General features: G+C 38.4%; 1 protein-coding gene across 3 annotated transcripts in view; it reads left to right on the top strand.

The window, feature by feature from the left end:
• PCDH19 (protocadherin 19) overlaps positions 1-27,104 on the top strand; it is a 131,363-nt gene that overhangs the window by 68,514 nt on the left and 35,745 nt on the right. For 2 of the 3 annotated variants that reach the window (XM_049644038.1, XM_049644037.1), the window contains one exon: positions 17,399-17,571. In XM_049644038.1, the coding sequence (XP_049499995.1) occupies positions 17,399-17,571 (173 nt within the window). The remainder of the gene's footprint in view (positions 1-17,398; positions 17,572-27,104) is intronic. The other variant, XM_049644039.1, reaches the window with a different exon arrangement.

Here is a 27,104-nt window from a genome sequence, read left to right as displayed (position 1 = left end):
TCTTCTAGTTCACCTATTCTCTCCTCTGCCTCTTCAATCCGAGCTGTCATCGTTTCCATTTTGTTTTGCATTTCGTTTAAAGCACTTTTCAGTTCCTCGTGACTGTTCCTTAGTCCCTTGATCTCTGTGGCAAGAGATTCTCTGCTGTCCTGTATACTGTTTTCAAGCCCAGCGATTAATTTTATGACTATTATTCTAAATTCACTTTCTGTTACATTATTTAAATCCTTTTTGATCAGGTCATTAGCTGTTGTTATTTCCTGGAGATTCTTCTGAGGGGAATTCTTCCATTTGGTCATTTTGGATAGTCCCTGGAGTGGTGAGGACCTGCAGGGCACTTCCCTGTGCTGTGGTGTATAACTGGAGTTGGTGGGCGGGGCCGCATTCAGACCTGATGTCTGCCCCCAGCCCACCTCTGGGGCCACAGTCAGACTGGTGTGTGCCTTCTCTTCCCCTCTCCTAGGGGCGGGATTCACTGTGGAGTGGCGTGGCCCGTCTGGGCTACTTGCACACTGCCAGGCTTGTGGTGCTGGGGATCTGGCGTATTAGCTGGGGTGGGTAGGCAAGGTGCACGGGGGCAGGAGGGGCTGGCTTAGCTCGCTTCTCCTTAGGTGATCCACTTCAGGAGGGGCCCTGTGGCAGCGGGAGGGAGTCAGATCTGCTGCTGGAGGTTTGGCTCTGCAGAAGCAGAGTTGGGTGTTTGCGCAGAGCGAGCAAGTTCCCTGGCAGGAACTGGTTCTCTTTGGGATTTTGGCTGGGGGATGGGCGGGGGAGATGGCGCTGGTGAGCGCCTTTGTTCCCCGCCAAGCTGAGCTCTGCCGTCTGGGGGCTCAGCAGCTCTCCCTCCCTTTGTTCTCCAGCCTTCCCGCTTTCTGAGCAGAGCTGTTAACTTATGACCTCCCAGACGCGAAGTCGCGCTTGCTGTCGGAACACAGTCCGTCCGGCCCCTCCGCTTTTGCCAGCCAGACTCGGGGGCTCTGCTTGGCCGGCAAGCCGCCCCTCCGCCCCGGCTCCCTCCCGCCAGTCCGTGGAGCGCGCACCGCCTCGCCGCCCTTCCTACCCTCTTCCGTGGGCCTCTCGTCTGCGCTTGGCTCCCGAGACTCCGTTCTGCTAATCCTCTGGTGGTTTTCTGGGTTCTTTAGGCAGGTGTAGGTGGAATCTAAGTGATCAGCAGGACGGGCGGTGAGCCCAGCGTCCTCCTACGCCGCCATCTTCCCTCCAACCTGCTCATGAAGAATTTTCTGAGTAACTCTTATGTTCAGAGTCTTGCTCTTCAAACAAAATCTGTTTTCAAACAAATCCGTCCCTCTGTTGGCCACCAGCACAATAATAGAAACATTTGTATTTACAATACCATTGCAAACAGGTACCCCTAATTGATTGTCCCAGAAACATTGTTTTACAAGTCTTTCATCGCCCAAGAGGTACACATGTAATAAAGCAAGTTCAATCAGATTTTTTATGCCTGTCATAAATTGTTATTTGTTTTGGGTGAGTAGCCATTTACCAGGCTGTTTTACAATTTGCTGCATCTTGCTCACAGGGTCTTAAACTTCCTTTCACAAATCCATTCATTAAGCCACTAAATGTCCTGACAAGATTAGAGTAAGTACTTAGTTCCTCAGATGAGCAAACTGATCTTTAAGTGGCTTAACTATTCCAGGGTTTGGGGGAGGGGAGTAATACCCCTTGCATATTTTCAGAGAATACATGTATTTTTTGAGCCTTTAAAAAAGTTTTTAGTATTTTTAATCATAATTCCAGTATAATTAATATACAGTGTTATATTAATTTCAGGTGTACAATATAGTGACTCAACAATTCTCTACTCAGTGCTCATCATGCTAAGTGTACTCTTTTTTTTTCAATTTTGTTTTTTAAAATTTATATTCAAATTAGTTAGCATATAGTGCAAAAATGATTTCAGGAGTAGATTCCTTAGTGCTCCTTACCGATTTAGCCCATCTCCCCTCCCACACCCCCTCCAGTAATCCTCTGTATGTTCTCCATATTTATGAGTCTTTTATGTTTTGTTCCCCTCTCTGTTTTTATATTATTTTTGTTCCCCTTCCCTTATGTCCATCTGTTTTGTCTCTTAAAGTCTTCATATGAGTGAAGTCATATGATATTTGTCTTTCTCTGACTAATTTCACTTAGCATAATACCCTCTAGTTCCATCCACGTAGTTGCAAATGGCAAGATTTCATTCTTTTTGATTGCCAAATAATACTCCACTGCATATATATACCACATCTTCTTTATCCATTCATCCATCAATGGACATTTGGGCTCTTTCCATGCTGTGGCTATTGTTGATAGTGCTGCTATAAACATTGGGGTGCATGTGTCCCTTCAAAACAGTATACCTGTATCCCTTGGATAAATAAATACCTAGTAGTGCAATTGCTGGGTTGTAGGGTACTTCTATTTTTAGCTTTTTGAGGAACCTCCATACTATTTTCCAGAGTGGCTGCACCAGCTTGCATTCCCACCAACAGTGCAAATGAGGTCCCCTTTCTCTGCATCCTCGCCAACATCTGTTGTTGCTTGAGTTGTTAATGTTAGCAATTCTGACAGGTATAAGGTGGTATCTCATGGTGGTTTTGATTTGTATTTCCCTGATGATAAGTGATGTTGAGCATTTTTTCATGTGTCAGTTGGTCATCTGCATGTTTTCTTTGGAGAAGTGTCTATTCATGTCTTTTGCCCATTTCTTCACTGGATTATTTTTTGTGTGTGTGTTGAGTTGGGTAAGTTCTTTATATATTTTGGATACTAACTCTTTATCTCATATGTCGTTTGCAAATATCTTCTCCCATTCTCTTGGTTGCCTTTTAGTTTTGCTGATTGTTTCCTTCATTGTGCAGAAGATTTTATTTTGATGAAGTCCCAGTAGTTCATTTTTGCTTTTGTTTCCCTTGCCTCCAGAGACGTTTTGTATAAGAAGTTGCTGTAGGCAAGATCAAAGAGGTTTTTGCCTGCTTTCTCCTCGAGGATTTTGATGGCTTCTTGTCTGACACTGAGGTTTTTCGTCCATTTGAGTTTATTTTTGTGTATGGTGTAAGAAAGTGGTCCAGGTTCATTCTTCTGCATGTCGCTGTCCAGTTTTCCCAGCACCACTTGCTGAAGAGACTCTCTTTGTTCCATTGGATATGTTTTCCAGCTTTGTCAAAGATTCGTTGGTCATACATTTGTGGTTCCATTTCTGGGTTCTCTATTCTATTCCATTGATCTGAGTGTCTGTTCTTGTGCCAGTACCATACTGTCTTGATCATTACAGCTTTGTAATACATTTTGAAGTCTGGGATTGTGATGCCTCCAGCCTTAGTTTTCTTTTCCAAGATTGCTTTGGCTATTTGGGGTCTTTTCTGGTTCCATACAAATTTTAGGTTTGCTTGTTCTAGCTCTGTGAATAATGCTGGTGTTATTTTGATAGGGATAGCATTGAATATGTAGATTGCTTTGGGTAGTATAGACATTTTAACAATATTCTTTCAGTTCATGAGCATGTAATGTCTTTCCATTTCTTTGTGTTGTCTTCAGTTTCTTTTATCAGTATTTCATTTTTCAGAGTACAGGTCATTCACCTCTTTGGTTAGGTTTTTTCCTAGGTATCTTATGCTAGGTATTTTTGGTGAAATTATAATTAGGATTGTTTTCTTAATTTCTCTTTCTGCTGCTTCATTACTGGTGTATTAAAATACAATACATTTTATACATTTATCCTGTATCCTAGATTGCTTTGAGTAGTATCAACATTTTAACAAAATTTGTTCTTCATATCCAGGATCATGGAATCTTTTTCCATTTTTTTGTGTCTTCTTCAATTTCTGTCATAAGCTTTCAATATAGTTTTCAGTGTATAGATTTTTCACCTGTTTGGTTAGGTTTATTCCTAGGTATTTTATGTTTTTTGGTACAGCTGTAAATGGGATTGATTCTTTGATTTCTCTTTCTGTCACTTCATTGTTGGTGTATAGGAATGCAACCGATTTCTGTGCATTGATTTTATATCCTGAAACTTTGCTGAATTCATGAATCAATTCTAGAAGTTTTTTGGTGGAATCTTTTTGGTTTTCCATATAGAGTATCATGTCATCTGTGAAGTGTGAAAGTTTGACCTCCTCCTGGCCAATTTGGATGCCTTTTGTTTCTTTGTGTTGTCTGATTGCAGAGGCTAAGACTTCCAATACTATGTTGAATAACAGTGGCGAGAGTGGACATCCCTGTCTTGTTCCTGACCTTAGGGGGAAAGTTCTCATTTTTTCTCCATTGAGGATGATATTAGCATTGGGTCGTTCATATATGACTTTTATGATCTCGAGGTATGCTCCTTCTATCCCTACTTTCTTGAGGGTTTTTATCAAGAAAGGATGCTGTATTTTGTCAAATGCTTTCTCTGCATCTATTGAGAGGATCATATGGTTTTTGTGCTTTCTTTTATTGATGTGATGAATCACGTTAATTGTTTTGTGGATAATGAAACAGCCCTGCATCCCAGGTATAAATCCCACTTGGTCGTGGTGAATAATTTTTTTAATGTATTGTTGGATCCAGTTTGCTAATATCTTGTTGAGGATTTTTGCATCCATGTTCATCACGGAAATTAGTCTATAGTTCTCCTTTTTAATGTGGTCTCTGGTTTTGGAATCAAGGTAATGCTGGCTTCATAGAAAGAGTTTGGAAGTTTTCCTTCCATTTCTATTTTTTGGAACAGTTTCAAGAGAATAGGTGTTAACTCTTGATTAAATGTTTGGTAGAATTCCCCTGGAGAACCATCTGGCCCTGGACTCTTGCTTTTTGGCAGATTTTTGATTACTAATTCGATTTCCTTACTGGTTATGGGTGTGTTCAAATTTTCTATTTCTTCCTGTTTCAGTTTTGGTAGTGTATATGTTTCTAGGAATTTGTCCATTTCTTCCAGATTACCCATTTTATTGGCATATAATTGCTGATAATATTCTGTTGTTACAGTTTTTATTTCTGTTGTGTTCATAGTGATCACTTCCCTTCCATCCTTGATTTTATTTATTTGGGTCCTTTCCTTCTTCTTCTTGGTCAAACTGGCTAGTGGTTTATCAATTTTGTTAATTGTTTCAAAGAACCAGCTTCTGGTTTCATTGATCTGTTCTACTGTTTTTTTGGTTTCGATAGCATTATTTTCTGCTCTAATCTTTATTATTTCCTGTCTTCTGCTGGTTTTGGGCTTTATTTGCTGTTCTTTTTCCAGCTCCTTAAGGCTTAAGGTTGTGTATCTGAGATCTTTCTTCCTTCTTTAGGAAGGCCTGGATTGCTAAATACTTTCCTCTTATGACCGCCTTTGCTGCGTCCCAGAGGTTTTGGGTTGTGTTTTTATCATTTCCATTGGCTTCCATGAATTTTTTAATTTCCTCTTTAACTTCTTGGTTAGCCCATTCATTCTTTAGTAGGATTTTCTTCAGTCTCCCAGTATTTGTTACCTTTCCACACTTTTTCTTGTGGTTGATTTCGAGTTTCATAGTGTTGTGGTCTGAAAATATGCACGGTATGATCTCAATCTTTTTCAACTTACTTAAGGCTGATTTGTGTCCCAGTATATGGTCTATTCTGGAGAATGTTCCATGTGCAATGGAGAAGAATGTATATTCTGCTGCTTTAGGATGAAATGTTCTGAATATATCTGTGAAGTCCATCTGGTCCAGTGTGTCATTCAAAGCCATTGTTTCCTTGTTGATTTTTTGATTAGATGATCTGTCCATTGTTGTGAGTGGGGTGTTGAAGTCTCCTACTATTATGGTAATACTATCAATGAGTTTCTTTATGTTTGTGATTAATTGATTTATATATTTGGGTGCTTCCACATTTGGTGCATAAATGTTTACAATCGTTAGGTCTTCTTTGTCTATAGAACTCTTGATTATGATATAATGCCCTTCTGCATATCTTGACACAGTCTTTATTTTAAAGTCTAGATTGTCTGATATAAGTATGGCTACTCCGGCTTTCTTCTGTTGACCATTAGCATGATAGATGGTTTTCCATCCCCTTATTTTCAATCTGAAGGTGTCTTTAGGTCTAAAGTGGGTCTCTGTACACAGCATATAGATGGATCTTGGTTTCTTATCCATTCTGTTACCCTATGTCTTTTGATTGGAGCATTGAGTCCATTGATGTTTAGAGTGAGTACTGAAAGATATGAATTTATTGCCTTTATGATGCCTGTAGAGTTGGAGTTTCTGGTGGTGTTCTCTGGTCCTTTCTAATCCTTTTTTGCTTTTGGTCTTTTTGTTTTTGTTTTTCATCTTTTCACTCCTCAGAAAGTCCCCTTAAAATTTCTTGCAGGGCTGGTTTAGTGGTCATAAACTCCTTTAAGTTTTGTTTTTCTGGGAAACTTTTTATCTCTCCTTCTATTTTAATGACAGCCTTGCTGGATAAAGAATTATTGGCTGCATATTTTTCTGATTCAGCACATTGAATATATCCTGCCACTCCTTTCTGGCCTGCCAAGTTTCTGTAGATGGTCTGCTGCAAACCTGCTCTGTCTTCCCTTGTAGGTTAACGACCTTTTTTCCTTTGCTGCTTTCATGATTCTCTCCTTGCCTGAGTATATTGTGAATTTGACTATGAAATGCCTTGTTGATGCTTGGTTTTTGTTGACCCTAATGGGAGTCATCTGTGCTTTCTGGATTTTGATATCTGTGGCTTTCCCCAGGTTAAGAAAGTTTTCTCCTATGATTTGTTCGCATAACCCTTCTACCCCTATTTCTCTCTCTTCCTCTTTTGGGACCCCTATGATTCTGATGTTCCTTTTTAATAAGTCACTGATTTCTGTAATTCTTAAATTGTGCTCTTTTGCCTTACTCTCCCTCTTTTTTTATGCTTCATTATTCTTTATAAGTTTGTTCTCTATATCGCTGATTCTCTGCTCTTCCTTCTCCATCATTGCCACTGTGGCATTCTTTTGAGATCACAGCTTACTTATAGCATTTTTTTTATCTCATCCTGACTAGTTTTTACTTCTTTTATCTCTGCAGAAAGGGATTCTAATCTATTTTCGACTCCAGCTAGTATTCTTATTATCATGATTCTACATTCTGGTTCAGACATCTTGTTTGTATCTGTGTTGGTTAAATCCCTGGCTGTTGTTTCTTCCTGCTCTTTCTTTTGGGGTGAATTCTTTCATTTCATCATTTTGAAGGGAGAAAAGGAATTAATGAGGTAGAAAAAATTAAAATTAAAAATTAAAATTAAAAAATGTTAAAATTAAAAAATTAAACATACACACACACACACACAAATTCGAATAAATGATGCTAGATCCTAGGTGTGTTTTGCTCTGGGTGTTGAAAGTGGCTTGATGAATTAGAGATAAAAGGGGGAAAAAAGAAAAAAAAAAGGAAATAGTTTGAAAATTGGAGAAAAATGAATACACTGAAGTAGACTAAAATGAAACGATGGAAGTAAAATAGAATTTGAAAAAGAATTACAGAAAAGTAAAACATATAGTAGAAATATATTAAATAAAAGTGATTTTAATAAAATTAAAAATAAAAATGAATTTTTTCTCTTTATGCTGAATTCTGTGCTTTAGGTTGTGCAGATTGTTGTGTTAAACCACAGATCAGTTTTCTAGGTGTGCAGGATGATTTAGTGTTGTTCTGGCTGTATTTCATGGATGTGGGACAAAAAAATTCCACGCTATTCCACCATCTTGGCTCCCTCCCATGCTAAGTGTACTCTTAATCTCCATCACTTATTTCACCCATGTCCCCACCCACATCTCCTCTGGTAACCATCAGGTTGTTCTCTATATTTAAGAGTCTCTTTCTTGGTCTGCCTCTTTCTGTCTCTGTCTCTTTGTCTCTCTTTTTGTTTTGTTTCTTAATTATGTGAGCAAAATCATATGTTATTTGTCTTTCTCTGACATATTTCACTTAGCATTATACTCTCTAGCTCCATACATATTGTTGAAAATGGGACTATTTATTTCTATTTTTATGGCTGAATAATATTCCACTATATATATCCCACTTCTCCTTTATCCATTCATTAATTGATGAACACTTGGGCTGATTCCATAATTTGGCTATTGTATGTAAATAATGCTGCAGTAAACATAGAGTTGCATATGGCCTTTTGAATTGGTGTTTCTGTATTTGGGGGTAAATAACAAGGGATGTGATTACTGGATTTAATAGGGTAGTTCTATTTTTACTTTTTTGAGGAAACTCCATACTGTTTTCCACAGTGGCTGTACCAGTTTGCATTCCCACCAACAGTGCACGAGGATTTACTTTTCTCCACATCCTCACCAACACCTGTTGTTTCATATGTTGCGGATTTTAGCCAGGAATACCTGACATTTTAAACTCACATTACCAGTCGTGTAGATCCTAGTAGTCAATCCTTCACTGTATTATTATTCCTCTCACTTCTGCATAAAAAACAGAAGCTCTGAGATGGTTTGTAATATCCAGATGCATATAAAAAGAATGATCCCACTTTTAAAAGGCAGATCCAAAACCAATTGGGAGAAGCTAAATAGATATCCCTGGCATCCAAATCACTGCAATTAAACATTATATTTATCTTGAAGCTTTTGAGAAGCCAAGGCAAAATTATAAGTACACCAGGGTATACAGTTCTCATTTTTCATTTAAGTAAGGACACACATTTGACAGGAGAATTTCTTTTCCTGTTCCTGAATTTTAAGAGAAATTAACATAGTTGAGTGTGTGGCTGTAGTTTATAGAAGATATAGAAATATTATTTAAATATATATTTCCTTTATTTAAAATATGAAATTTATTGTCAAATTGGTTTCCATAAAACACCCACTGCTCATCCCAACAGGTGCCCTCCTCAATGCCCATCACCCACTTTCCCCTCTCTCCCACCCTGATCAAACTTCAGTTTATTCTCAGGTTTTTTGATTATGAAATTTATTGTCAAATTGGTTTCCATACAACACACAGTGCTCATTGCAACAGGCGCCCACCTCAGTACCCATCATCCACCCACCCCTCCCTCCCACCCCCCATCAACCCTCAGTTTGTTCTCAGTTTTTAAGAGTCTCTTATGCTTTGCTCTCTCCCACTCTAACCTCTTTTTTTTTTGTCCCCTCCCCCATAAAATTCTGTTAAGTTTCTCAGGATCCATATGAGAGTGAAAATATATAGTAACTGTCTTTCTCTGTATGACTTATTTCACTTAGCATAACACTCTCCAGTTCCATCCACCTTGACACAAAAGGCCATATTTCATTCTTTCTCATTGCCATGTAGTATTCCATTTTGTATATACACCACAATTTATTTATCCATTCATCAGTTGATGGACATTTAGGCTCTTTCCATAATTTGGCTATTGTTGAGAGTGTTGCTATAAACATTGGGGTACAAGTGCCCCTATGCATCAGTACTCCTGTATCCCTTGGGTAAATTCCTAGCAGTGCTATTGCTGGGTCATAGGGCAGGTCTATTTTTAATTTTTTGAGGAAACTCCACACTGTTTTCCAGAGCGGCTACACCAGTTTGCATTCCCACCAACAGTGCAAGAGGGTTCCCATTTCTCCACATTCTCTTCAGCATCTATAGTCTCCTGATTTGTTCATTTTAGCCACTCTGACTGGTGTGAGGTGATATCTCAGTGTGGTTTTCATTTGTATTTCCCTGATGACAAGCGACGTTGAGAATCTTTTCATGTGTCTGTTGGCCATCTGGATGTCTTCTTTAGAGAAGTGTCTATTCATGTCTTCCGCCCATTTCTTCACTGGATTATTTGTTTTTCTGATGTGGAGTTTGGTGAGCTCTTTATAGATTATGGATACTAGACCTTTGTCTGATATGTCATTTGAAAATATCTTTTCCCATTCCGTTGGTTGCCTTTTAGTTTTGTTGATTGTTTCCTTTGCTGTGCAGAAGTTTTTATCTTCATGAGGTCCCAATAGTTCATTTTTGCTTTCAATTCCCTTGCCTTTGGGGATGTGTCAAGTAAGAAATTGCTGAGGCTGAGGTCAGAGAGGTCTTTTCCTGCTTTCTCCACTAGGGTTTTGATAGTTTCCTGTCTCACATTCGGGTCTTTATCCATTTTGAGTTTGTTTTTGTGAATGGTGTAAGAAAGTGGTCTAGTTTCATCCTTCTGCATGTTGCTGGCCATTTTTCCCAGCACCATTTATTAAAAAGACTGTCTTTTTTCTATTGGATATTCTTTCCTGCTTTGTCAAAGATGAGTTGGCCATACGTTTGTGGGTCTAGTTCTGGGGTTTCTATTCTATTCCATTGGTCTATGTGTCTGTTTTTGTGCCAATACCATGCTGTCTTGATGACTACAGCTTTGTAGTAGAGGCTAAAGTCTGGGATTGTGATGCCTCCTGCTTTGGTCTTCTTCTTCAAAATTACTTTGGCTATTCGGGGCCTTTTGTGGTTCCATACAAATTTTAGGATTAGTTGTTCTAGCTTCGAGAAGAATGTTGGTACAATTTTGATTGGGATTGCATTGAATGTGTAGATAGCTTTGGGGAGTATTGACATTTTGACAATATTTATTCTTCCAATCCATGAGCATGGAATATTTTTCCAGTTCTTTATATCTTCTTCAATTTCCTTCATAAGATTTCTATAGTTTTCAGCATACAGATCTTTTACATCTTTGGTGAGATTTATTCCTAGGTATTTTATGCTTCTTGGTGCAATTGTGAATGGGATCAGTTTCTTTATTTGTCTTTCTGTTGCTTCATTGTTAGCGTATAAGAATGCAACTGATTTCTGTACATTGATTTTGTATCCTGCGACTTTGCTGAATTCATGTATCAGTTCTAGCAGCCTTTTGGTGGAGTCTGTCGGGTTTTCCATGTATAGTATCATGTCATCTGCAAAAAGTGGAAGCTTGACTTCATCTTTGCCCATTTTGATGCCTTTGATTTCCTTTTGTTGTCTGATTGCTGATGCTAGCACTTCCAACACTATGGTAAACAACAGTGGTGAGAATGGACATCCTTGATGTGTTCCTGATCTCAGGGAGAAAGCTCTCAGTCTTTCCCCATTGAGGATAATATTAGCTGTGGGCTTTTCATAAATGGCTTTTATGATATTTAAGTATGTTCCTTCTATCCCGACTTTCTCAAGGGTTTTTATTAAGAAAGGGTGCTGAATTGTGTCAAATGCTTTTTCTGCATCAATTGACAGGATCATATGGTTCTTATCTTTTCTTTTATTAATGTGATGTATCACATTGATTGCTTTGTGAATGTTGAACCAGCCCTGTTGCCCTGGAATGAATTCCACTTGATCATGGTGAATAATTCTTTATATAAGCTGTTGAATTTGATTTGCTAGTATCTTGTTGAGAATTTTTGCATCCGTATTCATCAGGGATATTGTCCTGTAGTTCTCTTTTATACTAGGTCTCTGTCTGGTTTAGGAATCAAAGTAATGCTGGCTTCATAGAGTGTGTCTGGAAGTTTTCCTTCTCTTTCTATCTGTTGGGACAGCTTAAGAAGGATAGGTATTATTTCTGCTTTAAATGTCTGGTGGAATTCCCCTGGGAAGCCATCTGGTCCTGGACTCTTATTTGGTGGGAGATTTTTGATAAGTGATTCAGTTTTTTTGCTGGTTATGTGTCTGTTCAAACTTTCTATTTCTTCCTTTTTTTGGGAAGTTTTGGGAGTTTTGGGAGTGTGTGGGTGTTTAGGAATTTGTCCATTTCTTCCAGGTTTTCCAATTTGTTGGCATATAATTTTTCATAGTATTCCCTGATAATTGCTTGTATTTCTTAGGGATTGGTTGTCATAATTCCATTTTCATTCATGATTTTATCCATTTGGGTCCTCTCCCTTTTCTTTTTGAGAAGCCTGGCTAGAGGTTTATCAATTTTGTTTATTTTTTCAAGAAACCAAGTCTTGGTTTCATTGATCCACTCTACAATTTTTTTAGAGTCTATATTGTTTATTTCTGCTCTGTTCTATATTATTTCTCTTCTTCTGCTGGGATTGGGGTGTCTTTGCTCTTCTGCTTCTCTTTCCTTTAGGTGTGCTGTTAGATTTTGTATTTGGGATTTTTCTTGTTTCTTGAGATAGGCTTGGATTGCAATGTATTTTCCTCTCAGGACTGCCTTTGCTGCATCCCAAATCGTTTGGATTGTTGTATTTTCATTGTCATTTGTTTCCATGTATTTCTTAATTTCTCTAATTTCCTGGTTGACCCATTCATTCTTTAGTATGGTGTTCTTTAACCTCCATGCTTTTGGAGGTTTTCCAGACTTTTTCCTGTGGTTGATTTCAAGCTTCATAGCATTGTGGTCTGAAAGTATGTATGGTAGGATCTCAATTCTTGTATACTTATGAAGGGCTGTTTTGTGGCCCAGTATGTGATCTATTTTGGAGAATGTTCCTTGTGCACTCGAGAAGAAAGTATATTCTGTTGCTTTGGGATGCAGAGTTCTAAATATATCTGTCAAGTCCGTCTCATCCAATGTATCATTCAGGGCCCTTGTTTCTTTTTGATCCTGTGTCTACATGATCTATCCATTTCTGTAAGAGGAGTATTAAAATCCCCTGCAATTACCACATTCTTATCAATAAGCGTGCTTATGTTTGTGAGTAATTGTTTTGTATATTTGGGGGCTCCTGTATTCGGCGCATAGACATTCATAATTGTTAGCTCTTCCTGATGGATAGACCCTGTAATGATTATGTAATGCCCTTCTTCATCTCTTGTTACAGCCTTTAATTTAAAGTCTAGTTTTTCTGCTATAAGTATGGCTATTCCAGCTTTCTTTTGACTTCTAGTAGCATGATAGATAGTTCTCCATCCCCTCACTTTCGATCTGAAGGTGTCCTCAGGTCTAAAATGAGTCTCTTGTAGACAGCAAATAGATGGGTCTTGTTTTTTTTTTATCCATTCTGATACCCTATGTCTTTTGGTTGACACATTTAGTCCATTTACATTCAGTGTTATTATTGAAAGATATGGGTTTAGAGTCATTGTGATGTCTGTAGGTTTCATGCTTGTAGTGATGTCTCTGGTACCTTGTCTCACAGGATCCCCCTTAGGATCTCTTGTAGGACTGGTTTAGTGGTGACGAATTCCTTCATTTTTTGTTTGTTTGGGAAGACCTTTATCTCTCCTTCTATTCTAAATGACAGACTTGCTGGATAAAGGATTGTCAGTTGCATTTTTTTCTGTTTATCACATTGAAGATACCCTGCCATTCCTTTCTGGCCTGCCAAGTTTCAGTAGATAAATCCATCACTAGTCTTATTGGTCTCCCTTTATATGTTAGAGCATGTTTATCCCTAGCTGCTTTCAGAATTTTCTGTTTATCCTTGTATTTTGCCAGTTTGACTATGATATGTCATGCAGAAGATCGATTCAAGTTAAGCCTAAAGGGAGTTCTCTGTGCCTCTTGATTGCATCACTTAATTCTCTAATTCTCCCCTCATACTCCTGGATATTTTGTATCTCTCTTTTTCTCAGCTTCCTCTGTTTCCATAATTTTACCTTCTAATGCACCTATTGTCTCCTCTCCCTCTTCAATCTGTTCTGTCGTCGACTCCATTTATTTTGCACCTCATTTATAGCATTTTTTAGCTTCTCATGACTATTTTTTAGTCCTTTGATCTCTGTAGCATAGATTCTCTGCTGTCCTCTATGTTTTTATCAAGCCCAGCAATTAATTTGATGACTATTATTCTGAATTCCTGCTCCATTATATTGCTTATATCGTTTTTGATCAATTTGTTAGCTGTCGCCATTTCCTGGATTTTCTTTTGAGGAGAATTCTTCCATTTCATTATTTTGGGTATTCCCTGTGGTGGCTCCAAAGTGTAGGACATTTCTCCTGTGCTTTCCGAAGAAACTTGTGTTGGTGTGCAGGGCCGCAGTCAGACCAGATGTCTGTTCCCACCCCATCGCTGCGGCCACAGTCAGACTGGTGTGTACCTTACCTTCCCCTCTCCCAGGGGCAGGACTCACTGTGGAGTGGTGTGTCCCCTGTCTGGGCTACTTGCACACTGCCAGACTTGTGGTGCTTGTTCATTTGGATCTGGCTAAGGGGGTATTAACCGGGGTGGATCTGCAAGGTGCACAGAGGCGGGAGGGGCAGGCTTAGCTCGCATTGGCGTGGTGGTCCTCTGCAGGATGGGCCCTGCAGCACTGGGAGGGAGGCATGCCCATTGGAGGGATGCATCCACAGAAGCACAGCTTGGGAGTTTGCATGGTGCAAGCAAGTTTGGTGACAGGAACTGGTTCCCTTTGGAAATTTGGCTGGGGGATGGGAGAGGGAAATGGTGCTTGACAGTGCCTTTGTTCCCCTGCTGAGCTGATCTCTGTCTTTCAGGGCTCAACAACTCTCCCTTCAGGCATCCTCCTATCCTCCCTGCTCTCTGAGAGCAGAACTATTGACTCTTAACATTCCAGATATTAAGTCCAGCTGGCTGTCAGAACTCATGGAGTCTGGCCTGTCCGCTTTTGTAAGCCAGACTTTGGGGGCTCTGCCTTACCTGATGGGCTGCCCCTCCACTGCCCTAGCTCCCTCCCGCCAGTTCGTGTAGCACACACCGCCTCTCTGCCCTTCCTACCCTCTTCTGTGGGCCTCTTTTCCACACTTGGCTCTGGAGAGTCCATTGTGCTAGTCTTCTGGTGGTTTTCTGGGTTATTTAGGCAGATGTGGGTGGAATCTAAGTGATCAGCAGGATGAGGTAAGCCAGCAGGATGAGCCAGCAGGACGAGCATCCTCCTACTCCGCCATCTTCCCCAAGCTTTCTCCTAAATATATATTTCCTATATCACTCCTATAAAAAGACCACAGACATAATATTTAATTATAACTCAATGAAGACATCATATGTAGTAATGATCATATAAACAGTAACCATGTATTGAGCATTTGTGTGTACCTGGTACTTCATGTACAGTATCTCATTGAGTCTTGAAAATGGCCTTGTGATGAAGCTTTTAGCAAATGCCTTTTGCAGACAAAGAAATTGAGTCTCAAAGACATTAGATATCAGGCCCAGGGTCCCTTAGATAAAGTGGCAGAGTACGGATTGTTCTAATGACAGTGCTCTTTCCTCTACAGTCTGGCAATCTAACATGCCACAGGAATAGCGTTTTAAAGAGTGTAAACAGTGTTTGTCAACTGAGGGTGATTTGGCAATGTATGGAGACCATTTTGGTTGTAAATCTTGGGAGAGGCACTACTAGCATCTAATGGGTAGAAGACAGGGATGCTGCTAAACATCCTACAATGCGCTGGACAGCCATAGACAGCAAAATATCAATAGTATCAAGGTTGCGAAACCTTGGTCTAAGGGGTGGTTAATTGCATTGTACTTATATTCCTGTTCAACGTATGTCTTAAGCATGTTTTGGCAACTGCTGAAATGCACTCAATTCAGGATTGAAGTTTCTGGCTTAAAGTAGCAATTTTTTGTTGTGAATTAAGGAAATTTTCATGTGCTCCAGATACCAGAGATGCAGGTCAAAAAATTAATATTTGTTATAAGAATATATGTTTCAGACAGGTCATTTCCTTTCTTCTGAGATGCAGGAGTCCATGTGGCCAGGACCAATTTTTTTTTTTCCTAAAAGATAAAATTTGAATCTGTTTAGGCTGTGGGATTAGTATTTACAGGAAGCCCCAACATCTGTGCCATAAAGCTAGAAATGGCTACACGTTGTAAAGCCTGTGTTTCCAGTTGGTCTTCTTGACCGTAAAGGAAATACAAGATGATTGGTTTTTTAATAGAACTACATGCTGGTGGGTCCACAGGGCTGCATAGCTGCATGACATAATTTGGAGGAGCTAAGTGAGTTGGCCTATTTAATGATTTTAGTTTTAATACAGGTGATGCTCAGTGATCCTTTCTGAAAATAATTAGCAAAGAGGTCAATGCTTTACTCTCATGCTCTTCATTTTCTTATAATTATGGCTTTCCAGTTATTGGCCTTTTGATCTTTACCTTTTCATATTCAGGGCAGCAAGCATTCTATATCTAGGTTGGTCATATGTTAAAAATCTGCTGTGATTCCTTTTGACCAATGTAGAGAATGACAATGTATCTATTGTGTCCATTGCATAGCTCTTCATAATATATACTGAATGTTCTTATCAAAGCCTCAGAGAGTCAGGCTGGTGGATGTTCAAGGTGGAGCACAGCAAACAAGTTTGCACTATCATCTCCACAGAGGTACACCTCTGTGGTACACCACCTCCCTTTTCAGAGATACAATAGGTCTGTTGGGACTTGTCCTAATTCAAAAGCATGGCACTCTCCCTTGTTGAGATTACAACACATTTCCTTGAGTATGCCTTTGCTACTTCCTCATTGACTGGGGAATGGATTCACCATTTACTAGGTATATCAGATGCATAATTTATGGCGCATGGTGTTGCACATCTGTAGATTCTGTCAGAACTTACAAAATATTAGAAATTGCAGGTGGGGGCCTCTATGGATATACATTATGTATTATTCTCTATGTTGGATAGTATGGATAGTATATTTAGTGCATTGTATGGTGGATTGATTTAACAAATACAAGAAAAATTGGCCGATAAACTCTTCAGCTGAAAGTTTTCATATTCTTATCATAGCTACACCCACAATATTATTAGAGCTCACTCTCTGGTTCTCTTTCATCTTACTGTGCATGCACCAAGGCTCTTCTCTTCTCAGTCCCTGCTTCTCCTCTTTGTGTTTGAATTTGTCTCTCTGACTTTCTCTGTTAAAACTCACCTGAGTTCTCTGATCCGGATTTCTATTTTAATTACATTACCTCAATTTCTGCCACTTTCATTTTACAGTTGATTAGTAGACATCTTTGGAGAAGCAGCATACATAGTGGTTAAGGGTCCAGGCTCTGGAGCTAGACTGCCTGTCCTGGGTTTGGTCTTACTAAACTTTCATGAGTTGTATGCAAGTTACTTAACTTCCACGTGATTCTGATCTTTCATCTGTAAATGGGAATATTAATGGTACCTTTCTCTCATATAGTTGTAATGATTAAAAAAGTTAATTCACGTCAAGCATTTAGAATAGTGCCTTATGTATAGTAATCACTCAGTAAACATTAGTTATTATTTTACTTTGATTCTATAAGAAGAGAGAAAATCTTTTGAAATGGTGATATTCTTTGGAAGTGGTGGTTTCAGATTTGTACCTTCTTCCACCTTGCCTGTAGTAGTAATACATTGAAGATAAGTGAATGAAAGTATTAGCTGCATCAGCCTCCAAAAGTGGGAACCTCTCTGCAGTGTTAAACAGAAATTATCTTTAAACAGAAAATTCCTCTTTCTACTCTTTTGAACAATCCAGTCACTGTTGGCCTCACCACAGAGCTGATATCATCTTGCCTCTGAAAGATTTTACAAAACAGATTCATCACAGTTGTAAATTATCATTCTTTCTTCAACCCAGCAGCTCCACCTTCAAGGACTTAGAGGGCAACAGTCTGAAGGATAGTGGTCATGAAGAGAGCGACCAGACTGACAGTGAACATGATGTCCAGCGGAGCCTATACTGTGATACTGCTGTCAATGATGTGCTGAACACCAGTGTGACGTCCATGGGATCTCAGATGCCTGACCATGGTAAGGGTTGGTTGGATGTAATTTGCAGCCACAGATCCCAAAGAACCCAGAATGTTTGTAGGTACTTTGTTCTACTTTACTGTAATGAGTGTGTTGTCAAGGTGTACACTGTGCTCATGCCTGAGTATCATCTATATAGTTTTGAGGTGTCCTAACACCTAACCAGTCTACTTCACCCTCATAGCTGACTACATGTACATATTGTATACATTCTCTTCAATAATAAATGCACTGAGCACATAGAAAGTGAGCAGATGCCTTCTCACCAGGAAAAAATGCCCCTTTTTGCTTTAGTACATGAAATTTAATTGATCAGTTGAGTCGCACAGAACATAGCACTAACGAGACCAAAGCGGTGGGTTTTATTTCCATATCAGGCTGGTTAAATTTACCCAGAGAGAGACTCTGTTCTCTGACCACAGATTGCATACCCTTTACTGAGGATAGAAAGTACCAAACTTCCCATTTTGCCTGTGGGGCTGTATTGCCAAATCCCTCTAGCTACCACACAAATATATGTCATTGATCATAGGACAGACCAGGGTAAGAAAGTATGGCTGACTCAAAGTAGCATTCTGTGCATATGAGAAACACCTCAAAGCAAATGTCAGGAGTGGTATTCTCATGTATGAAGAAGAGTCTATTTTCGTGAATTCAGCCACACATGGTTTAGCAAGAGGAGCTATTTAAAACTGTGCTAGGCAGAAACCAGGGTATAAAAACATTAGCAGAGTTCAGCTAACACAGAATGTTCAGATGGGCTTGGGCACAAATGTCATTTTAAATGTTTTACTGATGCAAACATGCTAGGCAAACAGCCTGTCTTTTTCAATTAAGAACTATGAATTCATCTTGGTGTTTAGGCTCAGTGAAGCTTCAGAATGCTTGGCTGTGTCTTGGGAAACGCTAGACACAAGCTCAGTTGGAAGCCCCACTGCTAAAAGACTTAAAGATGAGGAAACAAAATATGGTGATTATGTTCTGGTCTTCAGCTATTTCATTTCACTGTAAACATCATTAAATGCTTTTGTTTTGGTCTTATAAATGAATCCAAAGGAAAAAAAAATGCACAATTCACAAAATAAAATGTTTTTCATAGAAAAAAAAGTCACTGTAGAGTCTATTAAATTGTCTAATCCATCCCCTCCCCAGCAGACTCAAGTGTCAAAGTCTATAATATATAGAGCTCACTACTGATTGTGCATTGGTGTCTTCCCTAATTGGTGAGTGGTGACATCCACAGAAATAATATAGTTTCTGGGCAACCTTACTAATATTAAAGATGAAAAAATTAAACATTTATATAACTAAAACAGAGACTGTTTAATTCTCAGAGGATTAGTAGTGTGTTACAGCATACAGACTGGTATGTATCAGTTACTAGTCTTGTGGCTCAAAAAAGTGCTTTTTCATTTATGTCACAAAGGCTTTTAGTTGGATGCTTTTTAAAGATGAAGTGAATGCAGAACAGGAAATAGCCATAATTAATTTTCAGTTTATCCCTGGCCAGAACAACATCTGTTTTAATTTTTTGTCACATTTTTCTAGAAAAACAGTATCAGTGGACTATTTTAGTTTTTCTGAGGGAGTGTTTCTTACAAATGGGATGTATTGTATATATATGGTGTGCAAATTGTATAATAATCAGAGTATTCTAAAGCAAATGTGTGACATTATTCCAAGACTCTTGTACATATAAGATGATTACACACTCATGCGTGTGCACACAGACACTTTCTGCTATTCCATTTTGGCAATACCTTCAGACATTTTTTTCCCCTCAATATTCAATTTGCATGTATATATCTTAATTTTTTTCCATCATTCCAGCAGTAGCTAGAGTTTGTTTTTTTCAATTTGGTTGAGTCATTAAACTTTAGGTACAGAGGGAATTCCAGTCTTGCTTACATCTCAGGTTCTAACTTGTGATATCCCAGTACTTCCGAGCTTTCCATAATAATACTTAATTGTTATATCTCAAATCAACTCTAGGCTAGCCACATAAATTGTGTCACCTCAGTTATTGCTACCTCAAGCAACAGCAACAATTTCAACAATTAACATTTTATAGCATTTTATTATCTCAATCCTGGATTCACATGTTTCTCATTTTATCCTGAGGCACAGTAGTTGAAAGACAATCACTGGGGCGCCTGTGGGGCTCAGTCGGTTAAGCGTCCGACTTCGGCTCAGGTCGTGATCTCGCAGTCCGTGAGTTCGAGCCCCGCGTCAGGCTCTGTGCTGACAGCTCAGAGCCTGGAGCCTGTTTCAGATTCTGTGTCTCCCTCTCTCTGACCCTCCCCGTTCATGCTCTGTCTCTCTCTGTCTCAAAAATAAATAAAGGTTAAAAAAAAAAAAGAAAGACAATCACTGAGCAAATTTACCATGTATGCCTGATCTTGTGACTATTCTAACTAGAATAGTTCTAGGTATATTAATTCCAGGGCAATATGTTATTGTCACTTCTGAGGACTACTGATTTAGAAAGGTCATGAGGGAAAATGAAATTTTCTCTAAACTATGACCTGTACTGAAAGTCTCAAAGATTCCTTGAGGGAAAAAAAAAATATTCCCAGATCTCTTTGGTTCATTAATACTGTGATAAGCATCTCAAACTCATGTGCCCTGAAATCCAAAGCTGAACTATTCTTAAGGTTTGAGTAGATTTCTCTGGAGAATAAGGGTTATAATAACCTTGTCCAACTAACTCTAATCCTGATAATATTTCTTCTGGTCCTGTTAGAACCACTCCAAAGTTGGGCCAAATATACCCAATAGAGTGTACCTTATACCTTTGTCTTGGCTTACCTTGGATTTCATGATTGTAGTTTTCTGTGTTTTCTAATTTTGATATTAGTACAGCATCTTTCTTTATTTTTTTTTTTATTATTTAAAATTAGTTAAGATACAATGCAATATTGGTTTCAGGAGTAGAATTTAGTGAGCATCTTTCTTTGTGTATATATGGACACATGATTTATGGGGACTTTCAGGATTTGTAAAATAAAGATAAATTTTTAAGTTTATTTATTTTGAGAGAGAGAGGCAGCATGAGTGGGGAAGAAGCCCAGAGAGAGGCAGAGAATCCCAAGTGATTCAAGAGAGCCCCAAGCGGGGCTTGAACCCACAAACTGTGAGATCATGACCTGAGCTGAAATCAAGACTCGAATGCTTAACCTACTGAGCCACCCAGGTGCCCCTAAAATAAAGATAATTTTATGCATCTGTTAACTTTTTCCTTGAGAAGGAATGGGTTGTTCAGTGAGCTATTATTGTGTTGCCAGAATTTGAGGAAAAGGTAAAAATTGTATTTGTTCCCCATATTTCCAGACATCTGGGCCATGTGCTTCCTCACACTGCCAAAAGCCTCTTTGGGTTTTGTTCTTTTAACTGCTGTAGCAAAAGAATGCTCAGTGTGAATGTCAAAGGTGCTTCATGATTTTAAGAAGAAAGGCCCAAATCCCTTAATTTTCAGCAACCTATCTTTGAGGCCATTCCTAGGGATGGGAACCCAGAATCACTATATTCAACCAAGGAAAGAATTTATGGAAGACTTTTGCACCCAAAGGGCAAAGCCCAGAGTTTAGCCACTTGCGTTTGGATTATATTTTGATTGCTCCAACCTGATACATCCATGAGCTGGGTCAGGGTGGGGATAAGAAGAAATGATAGGAATTACTACTTTCTGGATTATTATCAAGCCTGGTATCACTCTCAACATGCCTAAGACCAGGTCAGAGTGTTGATGAACTGGCTGAGCTGAATTTCCTTGTTGCCAGGTGACTGAATTACAAATTCATTTATCATCTGAGTGCCCTTGAATTAATATGTCTCAGCTTGTCCCCAGTAATGCAGCTCTCAGTGTCATGGATTACCAGAAAAGAAGGTGATGGAGACTTCTTTATCCTGTACTTTCTACTCACATATAGCACTTTTTGGAATGCTATCTCTCTATAGCTCTCTAAGTGCCTTGAGAACAATTAAGTGTTGTCACTCAGAGATTTTACTACCTGATTTAGTTCTTGAGGTGATTTGGTGCTGAGCTTGGGAGGTCACACACAAATATTTTAACCAATGCCTTTTCTTTCTGAATTTGAGTTATTTGGTAAAATTAACTTCTGGCAGGGCCAAGAATTTTGCCTTATGGAAAATTGCTGCAGAGAGTCTCTAAGAAGAGTAATTGACAAGAAGAGAGGTCAGAGGTGCTAAAGTTTCATGGGTTTGTTGCACAATTAGGGCTATCACTGGGTTTGAATCTCTTCATCTCAAAGTTATTTCTGGATTGAGTAGTGCTGGGGTTACTAGGATTCTGTCTCTTCCGTGCTTCTTTGCATGGCCATTTGTGATGACTTGGATATACCATTATGCTTACTTAAATATGTAGTCCTGATATGAAATTGAGGTTTATGGGAATCATGTCCTAGAACTATACATACTAGTCCCAAGCTCAACTAATTTGTTTCAAATCATACTCAATCTCTCTTACTTTATGATTTTAATTACTGATTATAAATTCACCAACTGAAAAGGTGACTCTAATTGCTCTAATGTGCACTTAACTTAGAGTTCACTACGACACTGAATTTCCCTCCCCTGCTAATTGATACCGAATGGAAGCAATGTACAGCAACTCGCAATAACATCTATCTGCTTTTATATCCAAATGCATCCAAATGCAATATAATGACTGCATTATTTCTGAAAGTTTAAATCCTTCTGAATTTTACTAAACTTGTTTATTTGGTAGCTCATCACCTGAGTATCATTTAATATATTTGTTGTGTAAAACATGGATTTGAAGAACTTGATCTGTGGCCAATGCAACTGCTATTATAAATTAGCCATGAAAATATTCTGTAGGCTTCATACTATGCATATTCTAGTTTTAATCACAGGTGTATTAAGATGTTTATACTTCCAACATTCTACCAGCAATTTGTAATTTTATTTCCTTTAGTTCTTCTAATGAAATTATGATTTAGTGAGTGAATATCCCTTCCTTATCCTCTTACCTATCCCCCTGACTCATCTCTCACCTCACTAGATTTCCACTCATTTCAATTAATCTCTTGGTAAAATAGGGAGTTATCAATGGAGAATATTTTGTGACATTGCAAAGTAGTGTGCTTCTGGGCTCCAGAAATGTTAGCATGGACCAGATGTTCATAGAGTAATTGAAAATTACATTTTATCAGAATAGCATTTACTGTTAAAAAGTTTTATCTTTACTTCAACAAAGAGGTTGAACAGATCCCCCTGGACCTGAATTAGCATCTTTGAGACTAGATATACTGTTTTGCAATTCATGTGATTATTTCTTCCCTAGTTTTCCTCATATAGAATCTTTTAAAAATGTCTTCAGCCTCATGCATATATATACCAGGTGAAATGTTTAATAACTTGAAAAATGGAATGTATATATATACATATATAGTGAATGTATATATACATACATATATACATATATAGTGAATATATATATATATATATACACACACACACACACATATATAGTGAATCTGTATATGTGACTTTCAGCTGTTTTCATCTTGTCCCAGGTATACAGTAGTCTAATTCCAGGTAGGAACAATGCATGCATAGCTATTTATCATTTATCCATGCATTCAACAGTATTTTTCAATGCCCACTGTGTGCCTGGCTCTGGGAATTGAATGTGTCAATTACTGCTGTTATTAACTGTGAAAGTTCTCATCTTTTTAGCTTTGCTGATCTGGGGTTTACTGAAGTGAACAATGTCAGCTCAATGATGAGTAACTTCCTGATTTTAGAAATCATCATATGAATAGAGCCAGGTACCGTTAAAAACCTTATTACTATTGTGTCAACAAAGAAGAAGAACCAATAAAAGGAGATTATTGCAACCGAGGTCTTATTTTTAATAAGAATATCATGAAAGACTCTTATTTGGTGTCCTAACTTGAACAATGTCACAACGGTAAACATTTTCTTTTTAAATATATCTGCTCTGAAGCTGAACTTCTTGCTCACTTGTAGCTAATGTCATTATAAGATGGTAGGTCTAATGTCTGACATGCCCAATTACCTTGCTGGTTTAAATTTTATTTAATGTTTATTTACTTTTGAGAGACAGAATGCTAGTGGGAGAGAGGCAGAGAGAGAGGGAGACACAGAATCAGAAGCAGGCTCCAGGCTCTGAACCGTCAGCACAGAGCCCAATGCAGGGCTTGAACTCACAAACTGTGAGATCATGACCTGAGCCCAGGTTGGACGCTCAACCGACTGAGCCACCCAGGCCCCCAACCTTGTTGGTTTAGAGGCACTCAGTGGTATTCAATGCTCAGTCTCCCTTTTCCTCTGATGTCCAGCAATTTTTATACATTCTCAGTCTCAGCACTGCCTGGGCAGGTGGGAATCGAAGGACAGGTGATTGCTTTTGTTATTTCAACTACATTGCTGCACCAGATAATTGGACTCCTTTCAAAGCATTATTTACATTTTATTGGCAAGACAGTCACTGGAATAAAAAGTTGTCCCTAACTAATGGAAACATTCATGCTGTTAGCCGTTGTTTGTTAGCATTATTTTGGCATGGGACTTTTGGTCAGAGATTTCTTTTAGGCCAGTTCTGTTCATCTGCTTTGAGATAGAAACACTATGCCCCCTCTTTTTAAATAATTTTTTTTCCTGATCCTCTTGGAACTTTTAGTTGTCTCATATTCAATGTCTACTTTAAAATTTATTATTATTAATAATTACCTGTGGAGAGAGATTCATTATTCATCAAGAGAATAAATGCCAGGGGCTTTCTTGACTGGTTAACGCTAAGAATTTCTATATTTCTAAGCACTTGGAAAGCATTGAAGGATGGAAATTATATAAAGGAAGCACACTGAACAATTAAGAATTTCATTCTCTAGGAGTTCATGGCCCAAAAGCACAAATAGTCTAGTAGGATAGACCAAGTCTACTTGGAATAGACCAAGTAGGATCAGTGAATAAATTAAGAATACTTGAGCTACAAAGCAAAATACATTTCAAAGGACACTTTGGTGTAATGGGATCCCTTTGGAGGAATACTGGAAGCCAGGCCCTGGTATAGTATGCTAGATAAAAATATGCTCTGTTTGGGTGATTTGCCAGGTGAATGTTTTCTAATTGCTTTGTTTTTTTTTTCAAGTTTTTATTTAAATTTTAGTTAGTTAACATATATGATAAAATTGGTTTCCAGTGTAGAATTTAGTGATTCATCACTTACATATAACACCCAGTGCTCATCACAATAAGTGCCCTCCTTAATACCCATCATCTATTTGGCCCACCTCCACCCACATTCCTCCATCAACCCTCAGTTTGTTCTCTATAGTTAAGAGTCTCTTATGGTTTGCTTTTCCCTCTCTCTCTCTTTTTTCCCTTCCCATACATTCATCTGTTTTGTTTCTTAAATGCCACATATGAGTGAAATCATATGGTATTTGTCTTTCTTTTCCTGACTTATTTTGCTTAGCATAATACACTCTAGCTCCATCCACATCGTTGCAAATGGCATAATTTCATTCTTTTTGATGGCTGAGTAATATTCCTGTGTGTGTATGTGTGTGTGTGTGTGTGTGTGTATACAGCACATATTCTGGTTTTAAATGTTTCCTTATTTTTGAGAGGGGGGGGGGAGAGAGAGAGAGAGAGAGAGAGAGAGAGAGAGATAGCAAGCAGGGAAGGGACAAAGAGGGAGGGAGACATAGGATCCGAAGCAGGCTCTGCACTGACAGCAGAGAGCCTTATGTGGGGCTGGAACTCACTAACTGTGAGACCATGACCTGAGCCAAAGTTGGACGCTTAACTGACTGAGCCACTCAGGTGCCCAAATACCATACATTCTTTATCTATTCATCAGTCGATGGACATTTGGGCTCTTTATATAGTTTGGCTATTGTTGATAATGCTGCTATAAACATTGGGTTGTATGTGCTCCTTCAAATCTGTATTTTTATATCCTTTGGGTAAATACCTAGTAGCGCAATTGCTGGGTCATAGGGTAGTTCTATTTTTAGCTTTTTGAGGAACCTCCATACTGTTTTCCAGAGTGGCTGCACCAGTTTGCATTCCCACCAACAGTGTAAGAGGGTTCCCCTTTCTTCATATCCTCAGGAACATCTGTTGTTTCCCGAGTTGTTAATTTTAGCCATCCTGACAGGTGTGAGGTGATGTCTCATTGCAGTTTTGATTTATATTTCCCTGATGGTGAGTGATGTTGAACATCTTTTCATGTGTCTGTTGGCCATCTGAATGTCTTCTTTGGGAAAATGTCTATTCATGTCTTCTACCCATTTCTTAACTGGGTTGTTTGTTTTTTGGGTGTTGAGTTTATTAAGTTCTTTATGTAGTTTGGATACTAACCCTTAATCAGATATTTAATTTGCAAATATCTTCTCCAATTGCTTTATGATAAAACAATAGTTACATAGGCCATGATAAGTAGGCATACTGCTAATAGGGTAAGAGATGAGAAACAAATCAAGTTGTTTTATCAGACTAGATCATATGGGTTTCTTCGCATACTCAAAAAAGTCCATTGAACTGTCAAAACCATTATTTTCTTTGGGTCTTCTTATCTATTTAACATCATTTCTGTCCTGTCATAAGATGGCTAAGAATCATAAACTCCATCAGGATGGGAAAACATAAATCTAAACTTGTCATTTAAATATTTATGAAGATTTTTTTTCTGTTCATTTTTCCTTAACCCCTTTATTATGAAATAAATATTGAGAATCAAGTCCAGTCATAATTTAAAAAGCAATTTCAAGAATACCAAAATCATGTGTTATTTCTTTACTTTTTGGGAAAAATACTTGTGAGATGTGTTTCCTCTCTTATCATAGATGCTTTTGATCATCCAGAGTTTTATGTCTTAGTCTCAGGTATTTTTGGTATCAGTCTTTACTAGATGGGTGATTGCCTGTTTACTTTGGGCCAAGAAAAGGTCATTTGACATATCTACTTGCAGTTGTTTTTTTTTTGTTTTGTTTTGTTTTTGACAAGCAAGTCTTTTCAGTTTCTTTTCCTACATGGCTTATCCCCAATAAATTTCCAAGTGTGGAAAAATCACCAAGCTCTAGACTGGAAAATGTTTGAGCTGGCCCTTAGGGCCATCAGAAAAGTTGTTTTTTAGATATTTACACACAGCTCAGGGAGGGTATACAGAGAAGATATTTTTGCAACTGGGCAGAATGGAGTCCCATTAACCAATTTTTTCTGCCATGTAGAGAGAATACAAAGCAGTTCCCCATAACTTGGGCGAAAGAGATTATCAGTGAGATACCAGTATCTAGAATTGTTTTGGAGCAAATCCTTTGGGGCTGGAAATTTGTGTGCAGATGACAAAGTCAGAAGGACATTGTGGGATTTTAGGTTTTATGGTGAACCCTGAACATCACTCAAAAATGTGCAGATCTAAGATCTACTCCGTAGATGGAGGAATTTGTGAGATGGTATGTGGTAATTTTTTTTTATTATGAAATTTATTGTCAAATTGGTTTCCATACAACACCCAG

This window comes from Panthera uncia, chromosome X (assembly GCF_023721935.1).
Source record: "Panthera uncia isolate 11264 chromosome X, Puncia_PCG_1.0, whole genome shotgun sequence".
NCBI lineage: Eukaryota > Metazoa > Chordata > Mammalia > Carnivora > Felidae > Panthera > Panthera uncia.
Note: the sequence above shows the minus strand (reverse complement) of the source record. Positions and strands in the feature narration are given on the sequence as shown.